General features: G+C 38.0%; 1 protein-coding gene across 1 annotated transcript in view; it reads left to right on the top strand.

Annotated features, from left to right (window-relative positions):
* The window catches only part of LOC150080121 (homeobox protein PKNOX2-like), a 185829-nt gene that overhangs the window by 67154 nt on the left and 98403 nt on the right, over positions 1 to 20272 (top strand). The window contains exon 3 of the mRNA XM_090380620.1: positions 11518 to 11689. Within this exon, the coding sequence (XP_090236746.1) occupies positions 11518 to 11689 (172 nt within the window). The remainder of the gene's footprint in view (positions 1 to 11517; positions 11690 to 20272) is intronic.

The raw sequence follows: 20272 nt of genomic DNA, 5'->3' as shown, positions 1-20272 counted from the left end.
AGAGTAGGAAGACCTCTGCTGGCCTCTAAGCAAAAGAATGATGGTTGATGATGTACAAAGCTGTTATAACAGGTTCTCATAACAGATAACTCACGATTGAGTTTTTCCCCCTTTTACATCCCCTCTTATTGCGTGTTGTCCGAACCCATAGCCTAGTGGTCAGGCACGCGGGTGCATAAGTACACGTGCCTTGAATGACTGGGGTTCAAGCCCGTGATTGCTGAATACGGTGCTGTTTCTTGTATTCTGTCTGTCTTGTGAACTCCTCTGACCGTTTGGTCGTCCTGGAGTATAAACAGAAAATTTATTTTAGCATTCGAACAAAGAGCTGAGCTAGCAACCAATTATCTCGACATAAGCGCAGCCTTTGATGCCGTGTCGATCCTGGCCTTGCTCCTCCTACTTAAGGAGAAATTTCACATTCGAGGTGATATGCTGTGCTTTTTGGAATCTCTTCTCTGTCACAGGGTACTTATTCTCTATCGGCAACAACACACCCTATCCTGCGACATTACTGCTGGAGTACCGCAGGGGGTGTCCTATCCGGTGTCCTGTTCACGGCTATCATCGTGCCCATTATTGCCTCAACGAATGGTTTCCTATGCTATGCCGATGACTTCAAACTGCTGACTCAAATTAACCCTGGCGACAACCCCGTTCAGCTCAGCAACAGGATCAATTCCCAACTTAAGGATCTAGAATTGTACCTGGCAAACTTCAATCTAAAAATCAACCCACTGAAGTCTGCTCAGGTTATATTCTCCCTTAAATCCATGCCGACAGTACTCAACGTTTCACTCGCAGGGGTACGAATACCAAACGTACCCTCGCACACAGACCTTGGCATTCTGTTTGACCAAAAGATGTCCTTTGTCAACCAGATCGACAAAATCAGTACCAGATTCTCTTGTCTACGGTGGATCTCAAAGCAGCAGCTGCTACACGTCCGACATCCTGTCACTGTTAAAAGGTTCATCACCTTCACCGTCTACCCCGCCATTTTCTATGGTGCAGAAATATGGGCCTCCGCTGCACATACAAACCTCAAGCGGGTGTACACCGCTGAATACTGGCTACTGAAATGGGCCAATAACAAGCTTCAGCTACCTCCCGCTACCACAACCACCATGATGGCACAAGCACTCGACATCCCGAGGATGAAGTTCCTGATCGTGGAAAAGAGGCTGGTCTTCACAGCCAAACTCATCACAGGCCAGATATCATCTCCGAATATTTGGAATGCTTGCTCTTGGAGGATTCCACAGCCAAGCCTAAGGTCGGTACCAGCACTCATGGCTCACCACAACAGGCTTGTACTCATTGAGAGATTTCTTCCCAAGCAGATGCTCACTGCCTCAACCGTGTGGACGCCGACATCGACAGCATAATAAGTAACAAGAAGGACAGACACAACTTTATCAAAGCCCTTGAACCCTGATATATTGCCAAGTTGTATTTATTTCTGTATTTGTGTCTAGCTCTGTGTTTTTATGTATTTGTATTTCTTTTGCATTTGTAATCGGTATTTTGTAGCCTTTTGTATGTGTTCTCTGTAGCCTTGTGTATTTGTACGTCGTACTTATCTTTTTCCTAACTGCTATATGTGAACCCCTGGTGCTCGTCGCTGCGATGGGATATTGTGCTGTAACTCTATTTCACAATAAAGATTTATTTATTTATTTCACCTACATTCAATAAGCAATGCTTACTGTTTTGTGAAAAAAAAAATTTTTTTTTTTTTTTTTTCAAAACTTTATTATTCTGTAAAATTTCAGTATCCAGATTTAGAATTAACTGTAGAATTTAGGTTTAACAGTTTACTGTAGTTAAATTCTTCAATATGCAAAGTAAAATTATTCAAAATCTTCATTTTTTGCTGTGTGTAAATATAATATAATTAAATAAGATGACTTTTTCACATGACAGAATTATAGTTTACAAGTTGACCTAACCTGGAATACTGCCAGGCAGACTTTAAATTAAAGTACTGCTTTTGAATTAGTAGTGGCAAATGATGCAAGGAAGTAAGGTTATACAGTATCAGCAAAAAAAAAAAAAGAAGAAAAAAAAAGCCTTATCTGTCCATCCCTCTAATAATTTATCTAATTCTTCTTTAAATTTATTCACATTATCCACTTCCACAACACCTTATGGTAGTTTATTCCAGCAATCATTCAATATGCGGGGTGATCATTTAATTTGCAGACTGGTGCAAGATTTTGTTTATTGCACAAACTTGCCATAACTGCCACTAGAGGCATTCTCCCCTGATCGCTACTGAGCAGACTGTGTGTGTGTGTGTGCCAGTACTTGTCGAGCTAGTGTTGCGTGAAGTTTTTTTTTTTTTTTTTTTAGCTGCATGTCACTGACAATCGTTTTAAAGCAAGTATCATGTCAGACATACAGATTGAACAGTGATTTGTTATTGTGTCAGATGGGGCTTAAATGCATCGGAAACAGTTAAAGAGATGAATGAAGCATATAGTAATGAGTGTCTTGCTAGGACAGCCGTATTCTGGTGTGAGGTAAATTGATTAATGCCAGGCCCCATAAGGCTAATATTGTGCAGGCAATGATCATATGTGCTGAGGTCCTGCCACATCCCCCTTATTCATCGGACTTAGCTCCATGTGATCTCTTCTTGTTTCCATGTCTGAAGAAAGCTCTGAAAGGCAAGCATTTCGTGTCCAACACAATGATGCTTGCAGAGCCACTACGGAAGCACTTTTCAGTCTTTTGAAAAATGGCTTGGAAGAAGCATTTAATGTGTGGGTATGACGATGGCAAAAGCATCTAAAGTTCAAGGGAGAGTATTTCGAGGAGACATCCACAGAAGACTCAGATGATGATGATTAAGATAAGATCTTGCACCAGTCTGCAAATTAAAGGATCATCCCTCCTAGTTCTATAACACATTGCAAATTAGTCATTTTACTTTATCTGAAAGTATATCAGATTTTGGGTAATTGACTTCTTTGTGATATTTGTGATCCAAGTGGATTTCAGAATTCCATGGAAGTTGGTTGTAAAGGTCAGAAATAAGATTTTAGTTTAACACCCAGTGGTTAGTTTATTTAATCAGTAAATTCTCTTTCTTCTGACATTTTTTAAAATTTATATATCTTATTTTCATCACTTTGTTAAAATTTTCTGTCAAAAGAATCAAGGAATAGTTAGGTGAAAATCAAAAAAAAAAAAAAAAAAAAAAAAATGAAGTGTGTCTAGATTTCACCACATATACCCAAAGTGATAAAAGTACACACAAACCTCTTTTATCCCCTATGCTATTGGTTTAACTCATTAAATTTTAGTTAATATAATAAGCTCAATTCTTGGTTGAGAATTTTCAAATAAATATGATTTATCTTTGATAAAATATATATTGCCACGACCAAAATCACAGAAATTAATATAATTTATTTTAACTAAATTAAGACAAACAGGAGCTTTTGGGGCGATGTGCCCCTTCTTCAGCTGGACATTATATAAACAAATATGTTACTTATGGAATATCAGTATAAGACTGGGTGTGATCATGTGTTAGATAGAGTAAGGTGAGTGCACGAGGCTGATGAAAGTTATATGGAAAGGAACAATAAATGAGTCACTGGGCAGAATCAGACACCTAGTGCTGGGAATGTAAGGTATGTATGCCAGCGCTCGTCGTATTGTAAAACAGTTGCCTCCATAATTGGGTGCATGCGTACACCCCTGTTATGGTTGAAGGCACTACTACATTTGGCTATGTGCAGCGATTCAAGCCATGATTGTTGGCAGTAATTACGTGAGTGTTCAACAATCTGGACATCACGTTGGGATCAAGGTTGTGTTGTTCAGACCCATAGTATTTGGCAACAGTGAATTGTTCAGAGTCGGCAGACTGGAGGGCACTTTCATGTTCTGGGACTCAATCTTGTAGCCTTCTGGTGGTTTCGCCTACATAGAAACTAGGATTGGTGTTTACAGAACCGCTACATAGGAAGGAGGGGATTGGTGTTTTGTCCCTAGAGATAAATGATTGTAGTTTCCTACCGGGAAGTTGTAAACATTTTATACGGTTGGCACATAAGATTCTGGAAAGGCATTCTGAAATGCCCGGGTAGTAAGGGATGTAGGCAGTTGACATTACTTCATTGTTGCAGGGTGGATTAGGTTTTGCAACAAGCTCACGAGCTTGTAAATTGCACTCGTCTAGGGGGAGTACCACTAAATTATTATATAATTGGCATTATTTTAAATTTAAATTGGAATTATTATTATTATTATAAATTGAATTTAAAGCTCTAAATTATTTGGGGACTTTTGGCTACGGTTTCTGTCTTGTTACCTTTACTTTTGATTTATTCCCCTCCCTGTTGATTTATTTTTCCCCTCCCTGTTGATTTATTTTGATTTATTTATTTTTTTATGATTCTCCTTCCCTGTTGATTTATTTTGATTTATTTATTTTTTATGATTCCCCCTCCCTGTTGATTTATTTTTTATGTTAACTTTCGCTCTACAGTTTTTTGCCATACTACTGGCTTATGATTTATTTTTATATTAATTATCGGTTATATCTGGGCATCATGTGGAGGATGTGCATTTTGCTACCTCTAATGATAGCTTAATATTTATTTATTTTCTTATTTTGTTATTACATTTTAACTTTTAAGCCATTATTTAAATATATATATATATATATATATATATATATATATATATTAATTTAAAAAATATATTTACTTATTTAAAAACAGATAAAATTACTGGTCAGGACAGATTAATGCCATCAGAGATGATTTAACATTTCATTTGCCTGAGAATATACAAATATTTATATAAATCAAAATATATAGTATAAAATGGAGGTGAATATCTGCAACCAGCAAAGGACCCTATCAGCCTCTATGTATAGCAAAGCCAATCAAAATCATAATAATTCCATATTTACAAAATACTAAAATACAGAAAAATACCAAATACCAAATTTTAACTGTTATTATTGAAATATCAAAAGGCACGTCATCATGGGGCTAGTGCCTCTCAATATATGCCATCAGTAACAACTTAAGCTATCTGTTTCTGCTAGTTATATGCCAGTTTAATCATATTATGATATACCGAATATAGTATAAATAATAGCAATAAGTGTAAATTAGATTATGCAAAGCTGAATTTTGAGTTGATATTATTTCATATTATAATCAGTTATATGAAATTATGTAATATGAAAATAACGGCAGATTGGCAAAAATAACTGCTAGCCCTACAGATAGCCAAAAATTTAAACATTATTAAAATATATACCAAGTGTTTCTGTTTCTTAAGAAAAATGAACAGGTGAATCTGTTACTAGTGAAAAGCAAAGTAAACCAATATCTAGGCAAAAGGAATAGGTGCAAGGATAAAATAGGACCTCAATCAAAGTTGTTATCGATGGCATATATTGAGAGGTGCTAGCCCCGTGATGACGTGCCTTTCGATGTAGGCCTATTTCAATAATAACTGTTAAAATTTGGTATTTTAGATTTTGTATTTTGTAAATATGGAATTATTATGATTTTTATTGGCTTTGCTATATATATAGAGGCTGATAGGGTCCTTTGTTGGTTGCAGATATTCATCTCCATTTTATGCTATATCTATTGAATTAAATAAATATTTGTGTGTGTATGTATATATATATATGTTTAATTGTAGATTGCCATCGATTAATGGCACTTCACATATAAGTATCATTGTTCATACAACCCTGCAATCAAGCCAGCCTAGACCAGGCTATCTTCATTTCATGTGGCCTATACATTTTAAGTATAACGCTATACGATAATGATTTTTCATAGCATTTTGCTAATGAAAACATTTTTATCTGTAGCAAGATAAATCCTAAATACTACATAATAATAATACTACATCTTAAAGACTGTACAAATATATAAAATGATATAACGTATTGCGATTACATCACGTGGCCGTCAATCCCCTACTTCATCGGGGGCTTTGAGTGGATTGACAGCCCTTTTCGATGTAATGCTTCATACTTACTCGTTTCTGTCTGTACCTATACCAGTTTTGCTATTTTAGTTTATATATTCAGGTTCATTTTCTTAAAATTATTTTATATTTGATTTTTATTTATTTAAATATTACTAGTTTATTTTTTATCGATCTCTTCAGCAAACTGTGATAGGGTACAAAAGCCCAATGAGTAAGTATTCTATATTGTAATGCTACTACTACTTACTTAGTGTTGTACTTCGGTGGAGGCCGTTGAGTAAAAAGGGGGGTTTCCCACCTTCTATTTTGCTTTTATGGGTGGTTATTTTTACAGTGCAGTCGCACTACTTAGTTAATTACTGTGTGCTGATGGCGCATTGGTCTAGATCCCCGATTTTCTTGCCAATGCATTCTATGGAGTTTTGTTGTTGGATGGATTATATAGGTTGTGTTGACTTCTAGACTGAATCTTATTTAAATGTGTATTTACATTATTTTTACATGTGTTTATATATATATATATATACAGGGTGATTCAGGAGGAATGGTGAATATTTTGGGAGGTTATATGTGTGTGTGTGTGTGTGTATATATATATATATATATATATACAGGGTGTTTCAGTTAAACGTTTCAGAACTTCTAAGAGGGGTAGGGTACATCCTGACAACTCAAAATCATATAGCAATGTGGGGTCGGAAATGCTTTCCTGAAGCGGTGTTGTACACAGAAGCACCATAAAGAAAAGAGACCGTAAGTGAGAAATCGTTTTAATAATACATGAAAAGAAGCAAAAGGTACATGGATTAAAGTAAGTGTTCGAAGTTTCTTCCACTGGCTACAATGCACGCCTCACATCTCCGACGCATGGACATCCGAACATTCTGGAATACTCCAGGCGAATTTCGAATTTCTTCGGCAGCTACTGCGATTCTTGCAACCAGCTCCTCAGCATTGTCAACAGGGGTGTCATAAACTAGCGATTTCATATGACCCCAGAAATAAAAATCAAGACATGATAGGTCGGGTGACCGAGCAGGCCAATGCACGGGACCACCACGTCCGATCTACTGTTGACCAAATGTGACATCCAGGTAGTTACGAACATCTCCGCTATAATGGGCAGGGGCTCCATCGTGTTGGAACCACATTGTCTGTTGCGTCGATGCAGAAATCTGTTCATCTCTCAAAAGTTGTGGCAATACTTGCTGCAGAAAGATCAAGTAGATAGGTCCGGTTAGACGACACGGTAACAGGTAAGGTCCGATGAGGTGATCTCCCATAATACCGGCCCATACATTGACCGAAAATCGAATCTGTGCTGCACGACGTCGTATTGCATGCGGGTTCTCAACCGCCCAGATATGGTCGTTATGTGTGTTGAAAATTCCTTCCCTTGTGAAGGATGCCTCATCGGAAAACAACACTTCAGCAGGAAAAAGGGGATTTGTAGCACATTTTCCAAGGTACCACTGTGTGAAAGCAATACGAGGTGCATAATCCTCCGGTTGCTGTGTCTGGACACGCTGCACGTGAAACGGATGCATGTCTTGTTCTCGGAGAATCCTCCAGACGCTGCAATGGGAAACCCCGACTGCGTTTGCTAGACTTCGTGTACTCGTTCTTGGAATCCCCTGTACATGCTGCAGCACATTCTGTTCGACGGCTGGAGTCCGTGCTGTTCTTACCCTGTCCCTGTCAGCTCTTTCAAATGAACCTCTCTCAGCTAACCTCTGGTGCAGTCTTGCAAAGAAATTATGACTGGGAATACGCCTCGTCGGATATCGTTCCGCGTACAAATGCTGTGCGGCTGGCCCACTACAATTTGCAGTCCCGTACGCCAAATGCATATCGGCTAACTCTGCGTTCGTGTAATCATCCATCCTACTAACTTGGCGTTCTTGTTCAAGAAATTCGAAATTCGCCTGGAGTATTCCAGAATGTTCGGATGTCCATGCGTCGGAGATGTGAGGCGTGCATTGTAGCCCGTGGAAGAAACTTCGAACACTTACTTTAATCCATGTACCTTTTGCTTCTTTTCATGTATTATTAAAACGATTTCTCACTTACGGTCTCTTTTCTTTATGGTGCTTCTGTGTACAACACCGCTTCAGGAAAGCATTTCTGACCCCACATTGCTATATGATTTCGAGTTGTCAGGATGTACCCTACCCCTCTTCGAAGTTGTGAAACGTTTAACTGAAACACCCTGTATATATATACATATACACAGGGTGATTCAGGATGAATGGTGAATATTTTGGGAGGTTATATGTGTGTGTATATATATATATATATATATATATATACAGGGTGTCTCAAAAATACGCGGCATAACTTCAGGAATGAGTTCCTCATATGTAGACAATAAAAATATTTTATATCAACATAGTTCCGGAAATGCTTGGTTCCCGAGTTATTAACCGGAATGTCTTATCTCCTGCAGGTGATTTCCTTCATCACAAGGTACTGACAGAATCTGGTGGTTTTCCATTCCGACCATGTACTCAAATCAAAACTTCCAAACAAACTCACAGGGTAGGCATACAGAAATTTTCTGGAAAACAACATGCCTGATTTCTTGGATGACACACCACTGATTATTCGTCAACAAGCACACTTCATGCACGATGGCACTCCTGCACATTTCAGCCACCTAGCCCGCAATTACCTGAATCGAAGGTTTCCTGGTCTGTGGATAGGTAGAGGTGGACCAACTGCCTGGCCTCCACGCTCATCTGATTTAAACCCACTAGATTTCTTCTTCTGGGGCCATTTAAAATCATTGGTGTATTTGACTCCGGTAGCTGATGTGGAAACTCTCCGCAATCGAATTGTGGCAGGTTGTGAGACAATACGAAACATGCCAGGAATTTGGCATCGTCTTTGCGAGTCCATGAGATGTTGATGTGAGGCCTGTATTCAGGCAGAAGGTGGACATTTTGAACAATTACTATAAGGTGATGTGAACAGTTAAGTGTCATAGACAGACCTTCAAAACTCGGAAACCAAGCATTTCCGGAACTATGTTGATATAAAATATTTTTATTGTCTACGTATGAGGAACTCATTCCCAAATTTGTGCCTGCCGTGTATTTTTGAGACACCCTGTATATGTGTGTGTGTGTGTGTGTGTGTATATATATATATATATATATATATCCAAGTATGTAAAAAGAAGAAAAAAAAAAAAAAAATATATATATATATATATATATACAGGTGAATATTTTGGGCGGTTATAGTATCGATTATTCTGAGTAAAAAGGTTCATATAAACATGTGTCCAATTCTCAAAGGATACAGAGATACAGCTGTTTGAAAGTGGCGAGCACAAAGCCATTATGAGAAGTATTAAAGAATGATAAATGACTCATTGTTTGTATTTATTGACTTTTTGAATGATATAAAACAGAAATAATGGACAAATTTTTTATAGTTCACAATAACTGTTCAAAAATCCCACCACCACCAACCTCAGTGCACTTTGCAACTCTTGTGGTAATATGATGTATTGTTCTTCTGAGGTCATCTTAGCATTCCTTTATAAGGGCAGTAGTATCCAAAATGTGAGCAATTAGTCTCTTGTATTCACCTTTTCTTTGTATACTGTGCTTTTTGTCCATCTCCCACAAACAAAAATCTAACGGAGTGAGGTCTTGGAGACCTTGGTGGGCAATGAATGGGTCCACCGCAGCCTATCCATCGTTCAGGGAATGGGTATAATGTGCAGGATCTCTGCCATGCTGAAAGTACATACCAATCCTTGTAGCCAAGGGAACATCCTTCAATAACAGTGGAAGTTTATTTTGCATAAATTCTAGGTAAACGGGCCCTGTAAGGTGATTTTGTAACATAACAGGCCCAATCAACTGATTTTTGATTATACCGCACCACAGAGAAGTGATGTTGAAGAAATTTGTTTCTACGTTTGGATGTGGTTTACATCTGATTTTCATGAGAGTTACTGGTGTTGATACCGTCGTGGATGAAAGTAGCTTTCTCACTAGTTCAATATATTGTGAACAAACACACATGTAAGAGTAGTTTGGATACTATATAATTGACTGGAACAATGAAGTGAGAAAAATTTTTACAAGTAGCTTCATCGCTGAACAGCATTAATGGAATTAATTGATGATTAGCATTTACCCACCGACAAAATTTCAATCACTGGGTGTCATCTCCTGGTTGAAGGTGTTTCACCCGCTGTATGTGAAATGGATACAAGCTGTGCTTACGTAATGTTTGCCATCTGTGGAACACCAATATGCATAGAAATTCTTTGTGTGCTAATAGTAGGACTACATTTTACCGACTGAAGAATGTGTTCTATTTCATCCACATTTTGTTCATTTGCATGTTCAGAAGAAATACAGTATGAACTCTAGGAACTGTACCAGTCTCATGCGGTTTGATGTAAACACTAGTAAATGCTCTTGAATCTGGTATTCTGCAGTTAGGAAACCGTCGATGGTATTCTTTACAAGCAGCAGTAGCACTTCCACCACAAAAACTGTAGACAAATACCATATCGGCACAATCAGCATGTGTGAAGATGTGCGGCATTCTTAACGACACTTCTAACACCAAACAACGTCGGGTTATAACTGCTTCTTGGTCACATCTGATTCAGGGATCTGTGTGCACCAGTTTCAAACAGCTGTATCTCCATATCCATTGAGAATTGGACACATGTTTATATGAACTTTTTTACTGAGAATAATCGATACTATAACCCCTCAAAATATTTACTATTCTTTCTGAATCACCCTGTATATGTTATCAATGATGGAACTTGAAACTAAAGGCCTTTTCACATATGATTTATCTTTATAGATGCAAAGCTTGAAGCCAATATATTGTGAACAAACACACGTGTAAGAGTAGTTTGGATAATGTATAATTGACTGGAACAATGAAATGAGAAAAATTTTTACAAATTTCCTAACCCTGCCTTTACCCAAATAAACTAATAGGCATTAACGTGTACTAATATAATTATGACGGCCTCCGTAGCCGAGTGGGCAGGAGCGGGAGTGCAGTAGCACACGCTCTTTGAGTAGACCGGGGTTCAAGCCCCTGACTGCTGAATACGGTCGATCTGCCAACCCGCACTGGACCAGCGTGGCAGATTATGGTCCATTTCCCTCAGCATGAATTGTTGAGGAGGCTTCCACCCTGCAGTGGGTTGATAATGGCTGCACTTTACTTTTTTTTTTTAATATAATTATAATTTTGTCACAGCTTTTATAATTAATAGTTTGCATAATGTATTTTATATGTTTTTGTAAACATGTGGCTTTATTTCATTGCAAAGTAGGTCATTAGTTTTCAGGGCACTTTGTAATAACTTTGTATTGGACAGTTTTTTTTTTTTTTTTTTTTTTTTTTCTAATAACAGTAGAATCTTGTTATTTGCTACACTGATATCCAGTAGTGATAAACAGCCAGCCATGTTACTGTTTATCACTACTAAGTATCATTTATTTAATTGCATTATTTCAGCTTATTACTGACAACTTATTATATTTTTAGGCATCCCTTGTTTCCTCTTCTTGCATTACTATTTGAAAAGTGTGAACTGGCTACTCAGAGTGCAGAAGTTCCTTCATCAGAAAGTTTTAATATGGATATTCAAGCATTTGTTCAACATCAGGAGAGAGATCGGAAACCATTCTTTAGTGATGATCCTGAAGTTGATGGTTTAGTAAGTAAATTTTGAATTTATTTATGTACAGTATATATTATAAAATTGTAAACTAGTGTATAGACACGTATAGTATCTTATGTAGGGCAGCTCCCAAGTACTAGTTCAACTCCACATGGTACAATGTGATGATACAGAAATTCTGCAAAAAGGCCAGAAATGTGTGTAGTACTGTGTTTGTGCTGTGCATGAGTTGTTTCGTTGTTTCTGACCACTTTGCTACCAGGATGGTGTGTCCTGGTACCCATGTATGACATGAGGAGACAGGCCACAACTGAGTGCGAACTGCAACAGACCTTGATTGTCACGTACTGAATGTCCAAACTATTTAAAAAATGAGCAAAAAAAATAATAAAAACAATAAATATAAAATAATAAAAATTATAAAAATAAATAAATTGAAATAAAATAAAGTAAAGAAATAATAAAAAATAGAGAATTGAAAGAAAACTATCAAAAAAGAAAAAAATAAATAAATCCCACACCAGTGCAAGGCTGGTGTGCTAGCAAGGAAAAACACAGTAGAGAAAAGAATAGCAGAAAAAGAAGAAGGAAGAATAAAAAGTGAAAAAGTAAACACTTGATAGATGGACAAAAGGAAAAGACATGAATTAAAAGGGGGCAGATAAAGATGAGATAAAGATTCTGCACCGGATAACCCATGCCAGTAGACAATCCTACCTCAAGACCAGCCTGAAGCCAGCAGGAGAGAGAAAAGACAGGAGAACACAGTGATTGTTCAGCATTCTTAACTAGCATATTTTTTATTTATTGTACTAGGCCGTCCCAGCCAGCTTTCCTGGCATCCCCACTGCTGTTCACAATACTGTACAGATAATTACAGACTTGCAGCACTAATTCCTGCTCCATTACAAGATATATATTGATGTGGTGGGTCAGAAAACTGCTAGCTTGGGGGGAGACAAAGAACAATAGTTTGACAGTAGCCACTGGCAGAGGTAATAGAGATTCTTGCACTGCTTCTATTAGAATGAGCAGAAGCCTGAAAAACAAGATGCATGGTATTTCAGAGACTGCTGGGAGCCATTGCGGTACAAGTAAACACATGGGTTGTGTTAGGGTAGCTAAGAATAGAAACAGGTGCAGGTATACTTGCGTGTACACCAATGCTAGGAGTTTAGTAAATAAATTTGATGAATTTGAGGTATTGCTCAAAACATCGAAGGCAGATATTGTTGGGATATCAGAGACGTGGTGTCACACAGATATAAGGGATGCAGAACTGCAATTTGGGGAGTACAACATCTACAGAAAGGATAGACAGGATAGGAAGGGGGGAGGGGTTATGCTATTAGTTAAGAAACACATAAAAACCAAGGAAGTGAAGCCAGTCGACATCGCTGGACAGTGCAGTGTTGAGTCAGTTTGGTGTGACATAAACATTGGGAGATCAAAATTGAGAGTAGGAGTGTGCTATAGGCCTAATGACTCTGATGAGTATAATAAGGAACTGTACAGGGAAATAGAGTGGGCCAGTAAATCAGAGAGTCTTATAATGGGAGATTTTAATTTCCCAGATATTGACTGGAATTTGGGGGCTGGTTACTCACACACTAGCAGGGCTTTTGTGGATTTATTGGATGATTGTTTTCTACATCAGCATGTTCGGGAGGCAACTAGAGGGAGTAATACTCTTGATTTGATTATCAGCAGTGATTCTTCATGCATTAAGAATCTGCAGATAAATGAACCACTAGGTGGCAGTGATCACAGTGTGCTGAAGTGGGATTTACTCAAAGAGGTAACTACCATTAGGGGTAAAGGGAAGGGTTATTGCTTCCGTAAAGGCGACTACAATGGACTGAGACAGTATTTAAATTCTATACAGTGGGACCAACTGATGATGTTACCAACAGCAAATTCAAAATGGGAAGCATTCAAAGAACTTATCTTGGAAGCTACTAGGCTTTACATACCAACTAAGAAATATTGTTCAAGGTTTAGGCCAAAATGGATGTCAGATGAACTAATGAGGCATATGGCAGAAAAGAAAAATGCATGGGATACATACAAATTAACACATGACACAGAAGCCTATGATAGATACAAGTTGATATGCAACCAAGTTACAAAGGAGGTTAGGCAGGCGAAGGCAGATTACGAGAAATCCTTGGCAAGGGATGCAAAGAAAAACAGCAAAGAGTTCTTTACTTATGTAAACTCTAGAAGGAAGGGGATGAATCAGATTGGTCCACTTGATATTGATGGGTCAACTGTTGATGATCCTGCTCAGGTAGCTAACAAACTAAATGAATATTTTGCATCGACATTCACACATGAGGAGTTTTTCAGCGAGGGGAATGCCAGAGGTGTATTCAACTCTAGCAGTAAGCTACAGAATCTTGAAATAACTGGGAGTAAAGTGGAGGAGAAACTGTTGAAGATAAACACAAGAAAGGCACCCGGGGTGGATGGGATCTATCCAGTTATATTAAAGGAGGCAGAAAAGGAAGTAAGCAAACCCTTAGCCATAATTATGAGAGCTTCCTTGGACTCAGGGGAGGTACCCATAGACTGGAAATGTGCAAATGTGACCCCAATTCACAAAGGAGGATCAAAGGCTGACACAAGTAATTATAGACCTGTGAGCTTAACTTCTGTTCCAGGAAAATTAATGGAGGCACTGGTTAAAGAAGCACTGCAGGATCATTTAGACAAGACTTCAGTTATAGCTCAGACACAGCATGGTTTTGTTAAGGGGAAGTCTTGCCTGACCAACTTGATTGGATACTATGATGCAGTCACAAAAGAACTGGATGCAGGGAATAACTTTGATATTATATACTTGGATCTTAGAAAGGCTTTTGATACTGTTGCACATGGAAGACTGCTACACAAATTGGAGCAGTGTGACATTGGAGGCAAATTGCTGCTATGGATAAAGGGGTGGTTGAGGGGGAGAAGACAGAGAGTGGTAATCAATGGACACTGCTCATCGTGGACTGATGTTATTAGTGGAGTCCCTCAGGGCTCAGTGTTGGGTCCATTATTGTTTTCTGTATTTATAAATGATATTTATGATGGTATATCGGGCTTAATGTCCAAGTTTGCAGACGATACAAAGGTTGGCAGGGTTGTCAAGGACACTACTGACACTATGCTGCTGCAACAGGATCTGGAAAGGTTGAGCAGATGGGCTGAGAGGTGGCAAGTGAAGTTTAACATTGACAAATGTAAAGTACTACACATGGGAAACAGCAACCCCAGAGCAACGTATCAACTCTGTGGTACTACACTGACAGTGGTAGAGAATGAAAGGGACTTGGGGGTGGTTGTGCAGGGAGATATGAAGTTCTCTGAGCAGTGCAGACGGGCTGCAAGAGTAGCTCATGGAGTATTGTCAATGATATACAGGAATTTTTCCAGCAGGGATAATGAGGTGATTATTCCATTGTATAAGGCGATGGTCAGGCCACACCTAGAGTACTGTATACAGGTCTGGAGGCCTCATTTCAAGAAGGATGTAGAGCTGCTGGAACGAGTACAGAGAAGGGCAACAAGATTAGTGAATGGAACAAAGGGGTGCTCTTACGAAGAAAGGCTTAAGTTTTGCAAATTACAGTGTCTGGAGACTAGGCACCAGCGAGGTGATCTGATAGAGGTGTATAAAGCCTTGAATGGTTTAAGCATGCTCAATGCTGATGGGGTTCTTCCTCTAGCTCAGAAAAATCACCTGAGAGGGCATAAATTCAAATTGAGGAAAGACAGATGTAGGATAGACGTGCGGAAATTTACCTTTAGCCAGCGGGTGGTTGGATGGTGGAACAGACTTCCATCCCTTGTGGTGGAGGTTGATAGCCTAAATAAGTTTAAGGCTCAGCTGGACAGGTATTTTGAACGAACAGAGGGGTGAAGTGGAAGCGGGTTTTTTTTTTTTTTTTTGGCTGATGCTGCATAAGCTTGCTTTCTTGCATCAAATGCCTCTACTAATGCTAATGCTAATAATAAGGCATTGAAGCCCATTACATTGAAGTTCATGTAATGTGAATTTGGAGTTGCTGCCACAAAAAGTAGCTAGTGACAAATTGCAGTCAATCTCACTGTGATGTCCAGTCTGGAAAAAAGTCTTTTTAATAAATGAAATACAGACTTAAAAGACCAAACCAATCATTGATGAAATGCATATCTCGAAGCACCTATCTTCGTCAAACACTCAGACTTGAAATATCACTCAGTGATGCACCTGACCTCCTTGAATACTCTGACTTGAAAGACCATTCAGCGATGAAATGTGGGCTAACTAGGAATGAACTGGCTTATTTGTACTAGCCCTCTTTAATCATAATCTTGAATAGTGATTGTCTACCAGCTGCCAAAGCTCGTGCCTGCAATACCAGGAACGACATCGTTCAGCTATTGTCCGCAGCACAAAGAACTGGTTTGCAGTAATCTATCATATAGTGTAATAACATTAATTATGGTGCTTATTGTGAAGGGTGGCCACTAAAATCTCTTTGCAGTGAAATCACAGAATAGTGTATGCTGCCCTCCATTCCCATATTCTGTTAGACATTGATTTCAATGCCGAAGGCTGAAAACAATGTCTAACATAGTTTAAGGCTATAATAAAATCAGCCCCTGATAGATATTTTTAGATGTTTCATAATTGAGAAATCTTTTGCTTTAGAATGCTGCAAAGTGTATTGTTCCATGTTGTCACGTTGGGGTTTCGAGGCAGCCATATCTAAAGTCTTATACTCTGCAATAATAATTTTAATAAATGAGCATCACATTGCAAATCTTTTACCAGTTTCTTTTTGACAGGCACAGTGAGCCAGAACAAGGATAACAAATTTACCTTTCTCAGACTGCTGTCATGTCATGCCATAAAGGCATCTCTAATCCAATGTCTTGAATTCTCACAGCCTATTGTTCCTTGGCACCCCCAGTATTCCTTACTTAATTTTATTGTTGCCATGCTCCATTAATCCTTACTAATTATATTATTGAAAAGCCAATTCCTTAATTCTCCTATGTTTTTCTCATTAATTTCTGTTTAAAGCAACCTGGTTAAACTTCTTAATGTAAAAAACTTATTTTATTATTATTATTATTATTTTATTTTTTTTTTTTCAAGTCTGTTTCACTCCATATTGCAAAGTTACTGTTACTATCTGTCAGAGTGCACTCCAGTGCATGATCTGCTAATTCAGATTCTTTGGTGTTCCCTTTAGTTATGTTTTTGTTTTGTTCATCAATGCATGTTTCAAATCTTCTTCTTCCATTCTTACCTATGTATGTATATCTTTCCACATTCACATTTATTTTTGTGTTTTGTGTGCCTTCTAATTAAGATCTGGTGTTGAATAAACTGGGAAGTTTGAATAAACTTCCCAGCTTAAAGATCACCTCAAGACTACTTTTTGCAGATTCTTTTTGTTTTTTCATCAAGATCTTTTGTTTGTTTATGCTATTGTTTATGTTGTTCAAATATTTTTTATGGTCTAGTTGATGTGCCTTGGGTATCCATTATTTAATAAATCCTTTAATAGTGTCGATTTCTTCAGTTTTCCTGTCATTATCACAAATTTTCAAACATCTGCTCATTAAAGTTTTGATAATACCTATTTTAACTTTGTGTGGGTGATTAGATGCATAGTTTATGTATATTGGCCTGAATCCATCGGCTTCCTGTACACCTGCAAACCTAGTTTGTCTTTCTGTTTAGTCACTAAGACATCTTAGTTGTGAACTTAGCCTGTTCAGTTACTAGGACATCCTAAAGATTAGCATTGCCTTTACAACATGATGTCAGCAGTGTGAGAAAGGCAAATTTTTAATCCTCATTCTGACATTGTGCATGCAAACAAGGACCTGGCAAAGGGTTTTATCTTAATAAATGGGCAATATGTTGTTCATTTATTAATATTATTTATCATGAATTTAAAGTGTTAGTATAGTTTATTACTTGATGGCTATCAACTACAAAGAAAAAGTCTCATTTAAAGACATGATTAAAGTGGCCATACTTTATCCTAGTCCACTTCATCCTCCAGTGAAAGTGTTATTGAGATATTCTCAAATTGGGAAAGCATAATGTGCTGCTGCGCCATATTTCCAGATTGCATGTTGATTCAAGACTCTCTTTTGCCCAGTTGCAGAATGAACCACATCTGAAGTGTGTTCAGATATACTATGTGATTTAAACCTCTGTCAAAAAAAGTAAAGCAATTAAGTGACCAATAAAAGCAAATAACAAACATTTCGAGTGAATGTTCAGTGACATGAACATCTATTGAAAGGATTAAATTTTCACTATTTACACTATGGAACTACAGCATTGCCATGATTGTTTGAAATTGTGATGAGTTAGAATTACTGGTTTTTGTTCTTTTGTTTTAAATCTGAATCTTAAAAAAAAAAAAAAAATCAAAAATCTAAACCTCAGCATTGGTTAGTATGAATTATTGATATGTGACCTCAAATAGCAGACAATGCCATTTCAAGTTTATGGGTATAAAAGTAATATACCCATAAGTGCTGAATTCTTATTTTAACAAAAGAAATATTGAGATAAATACCTCAGATAACATAACAATATATTTTTACTACTGCTGTGTATAAAATTTACACAGCAGTCCTTTAAAATAAATTTCCAATAGTTGACTTCTCAGAAGAATCGAGTAATCAAACAATCAAATTTAGTTAATAAGATTAATAATTAAAGTTAAATAAATGTATAGCTATGAATATTTACACTCTTTGTGACACTATCAGTCTCACTTACCATATTAACAAAACTTCTGAAGGCAACTATCAAGTTCAATGGGAACAGAATCAAAGCTTATAGAGAGAGAAAAATTTCTTTCTCTATGAGCTAATTTCTTTCAAATCTTTGAAAGAAATTAGCATTAGTAGAGGCATATAATGCAAGAAAGCAAGCTTATGCAGCATAAACCAAAAAAAAAAAAACCACTCCCATTTCACCCCTCCATTCGTTTCAAATACCTGTAAAGCTCAGACTTAAATTTATTTAGGCTATCAACTTCCACAACAAAAGATGGAAGTTCTGTTCCACCAATCAAATACCCACTGGCTAAATGGGCGCCTCCATAGCCAGGTGGGAAGGAGCAGCAGTGCGTAGCACACGCTTCTTGATTAGACCGGGGTTCGAGCCCATGACCACCAAATACAGAGGATGTGGAAAGGTCAGGGAATGATCACCGCATATCCCGGAGCAATATGGCCTTAGTTGCTAATGCTCCAAATAACAAACAAACTGGCTAAAGGCAAATTTCCGCACATCTATCCTACAACTGTCTTTCCCCAAATTGAATTTATGTTTGTTTGTTATTTGGTTTTTAGGAGCATTAGCAACTAAGGCCATATTGCTCCGGGGATATGCGGTGGTCATTCCCTGACCTTTCCGCATCATCCGTATATGGTGGTCACAGGCTCGAACACTGGTCTAATCAAGAAGCGTGTGCTACGCACTGCTGCTACTGCCCAATTTGAATTTATGCCTCTCAGGTGATTATACTGAGCAATAGGAAGAATCCCATCAGCATGGAGCATGCCCAAACCATTCAAGGCTTGAGCATGACACTCCAGACACTGTAATCTGCAAAACTTAAGCCTTTCTTCGTAAGAGCAACTCTTTGTTCCATTCACTAATCTTGTTGCCCTTCTCTGTACTCGTTCCAACAGCTCTACATCCTTTTAAAATGAGGCCTCCAGACCTGTATACAGTACTCAAGGTGTGGCCTGACCATTGCCTTATACAAGGTGTGGCCTGACCATTGCCTTACACAAGGGGATAATCACCTCCTTATCCCTGCTAGAAAAATTCCTGTATATCATTGACAAGACACCATGAGTTACTCTTGCAGACTGTCTGCACTGCTCAGAAAACTTCATATCTGTCTGCACAATTACCCCCAGGTCCTTTTCATTCTCTACCACTGTCAGTGTAGTACCACAGAGTTGATACATTACTCTGGGGTTACTGCTTCCCATATGTAGTACTTTACATTTGTCAGTGTTAAACTTCTTTTGCACCTCTCAGCCCATCTGCTCAACTTTTCTAGATCCTGTTGCAGCAGCGTACTGTCATTAGTGTCCTTAACAACCCTGCCAATCTTCGTATCATCTGCAAACTTGGATATTAAGCTTGATATATAATATCATCAATATCATTTACAAATACAGAAAACAACAACAGACCCAACACTAAACCCTGAGCCACTAATAACATTAGTCTACAAAGAGCAGTGTCCATTGACTACCACCCTCTGTCTTCTCCCACTCAACCATCCCTTTATCCATAGCAGCAATTTGCCTCCAATACTACACTGCTCCAATTTGTGCAGCAGTCTTCCATGTGCAACAGTATCAAAAGCCTTTCTAAGATCCAAGTATATAATATCAAAGTTATTCCCTGCATCCAGTTCTTTTGTGACTGCATCATAGTATCCAATCAAATTGGTCAGGCAAGACTTCCCCTTAACAAAACCATGCTGTGTCTGAGCTATAACTGAAGTCTTGTCTAGATGATCCTGCAGTGCTTCTTTAACCAGTGCCTCCATTAATTTCCCTGGAACAGAAGTTAAACTAACAGGTGTA

Source organism: Mastigoproctus giganteus, chromosome 9 (genome assembly GCF_048544385.1).
Source record: "Mastigoproctus giganteus isolate SK-2022 chromosome 9, ASM4854438v1, whole genome shotgun sequence".
Taxonomy (NCBI): Eukaryota; Metazoa; Arthropoda; class Arachnida; order Uropygi; family Thelyphonidae; genus Mastigoproctus; species Mastigoproctus giganteus.
The sequence above is the reverse complement of the archived record's forward strand: the minus strand, read 5'-3'. Positions and strand labels throughout refer to the sequence as shown.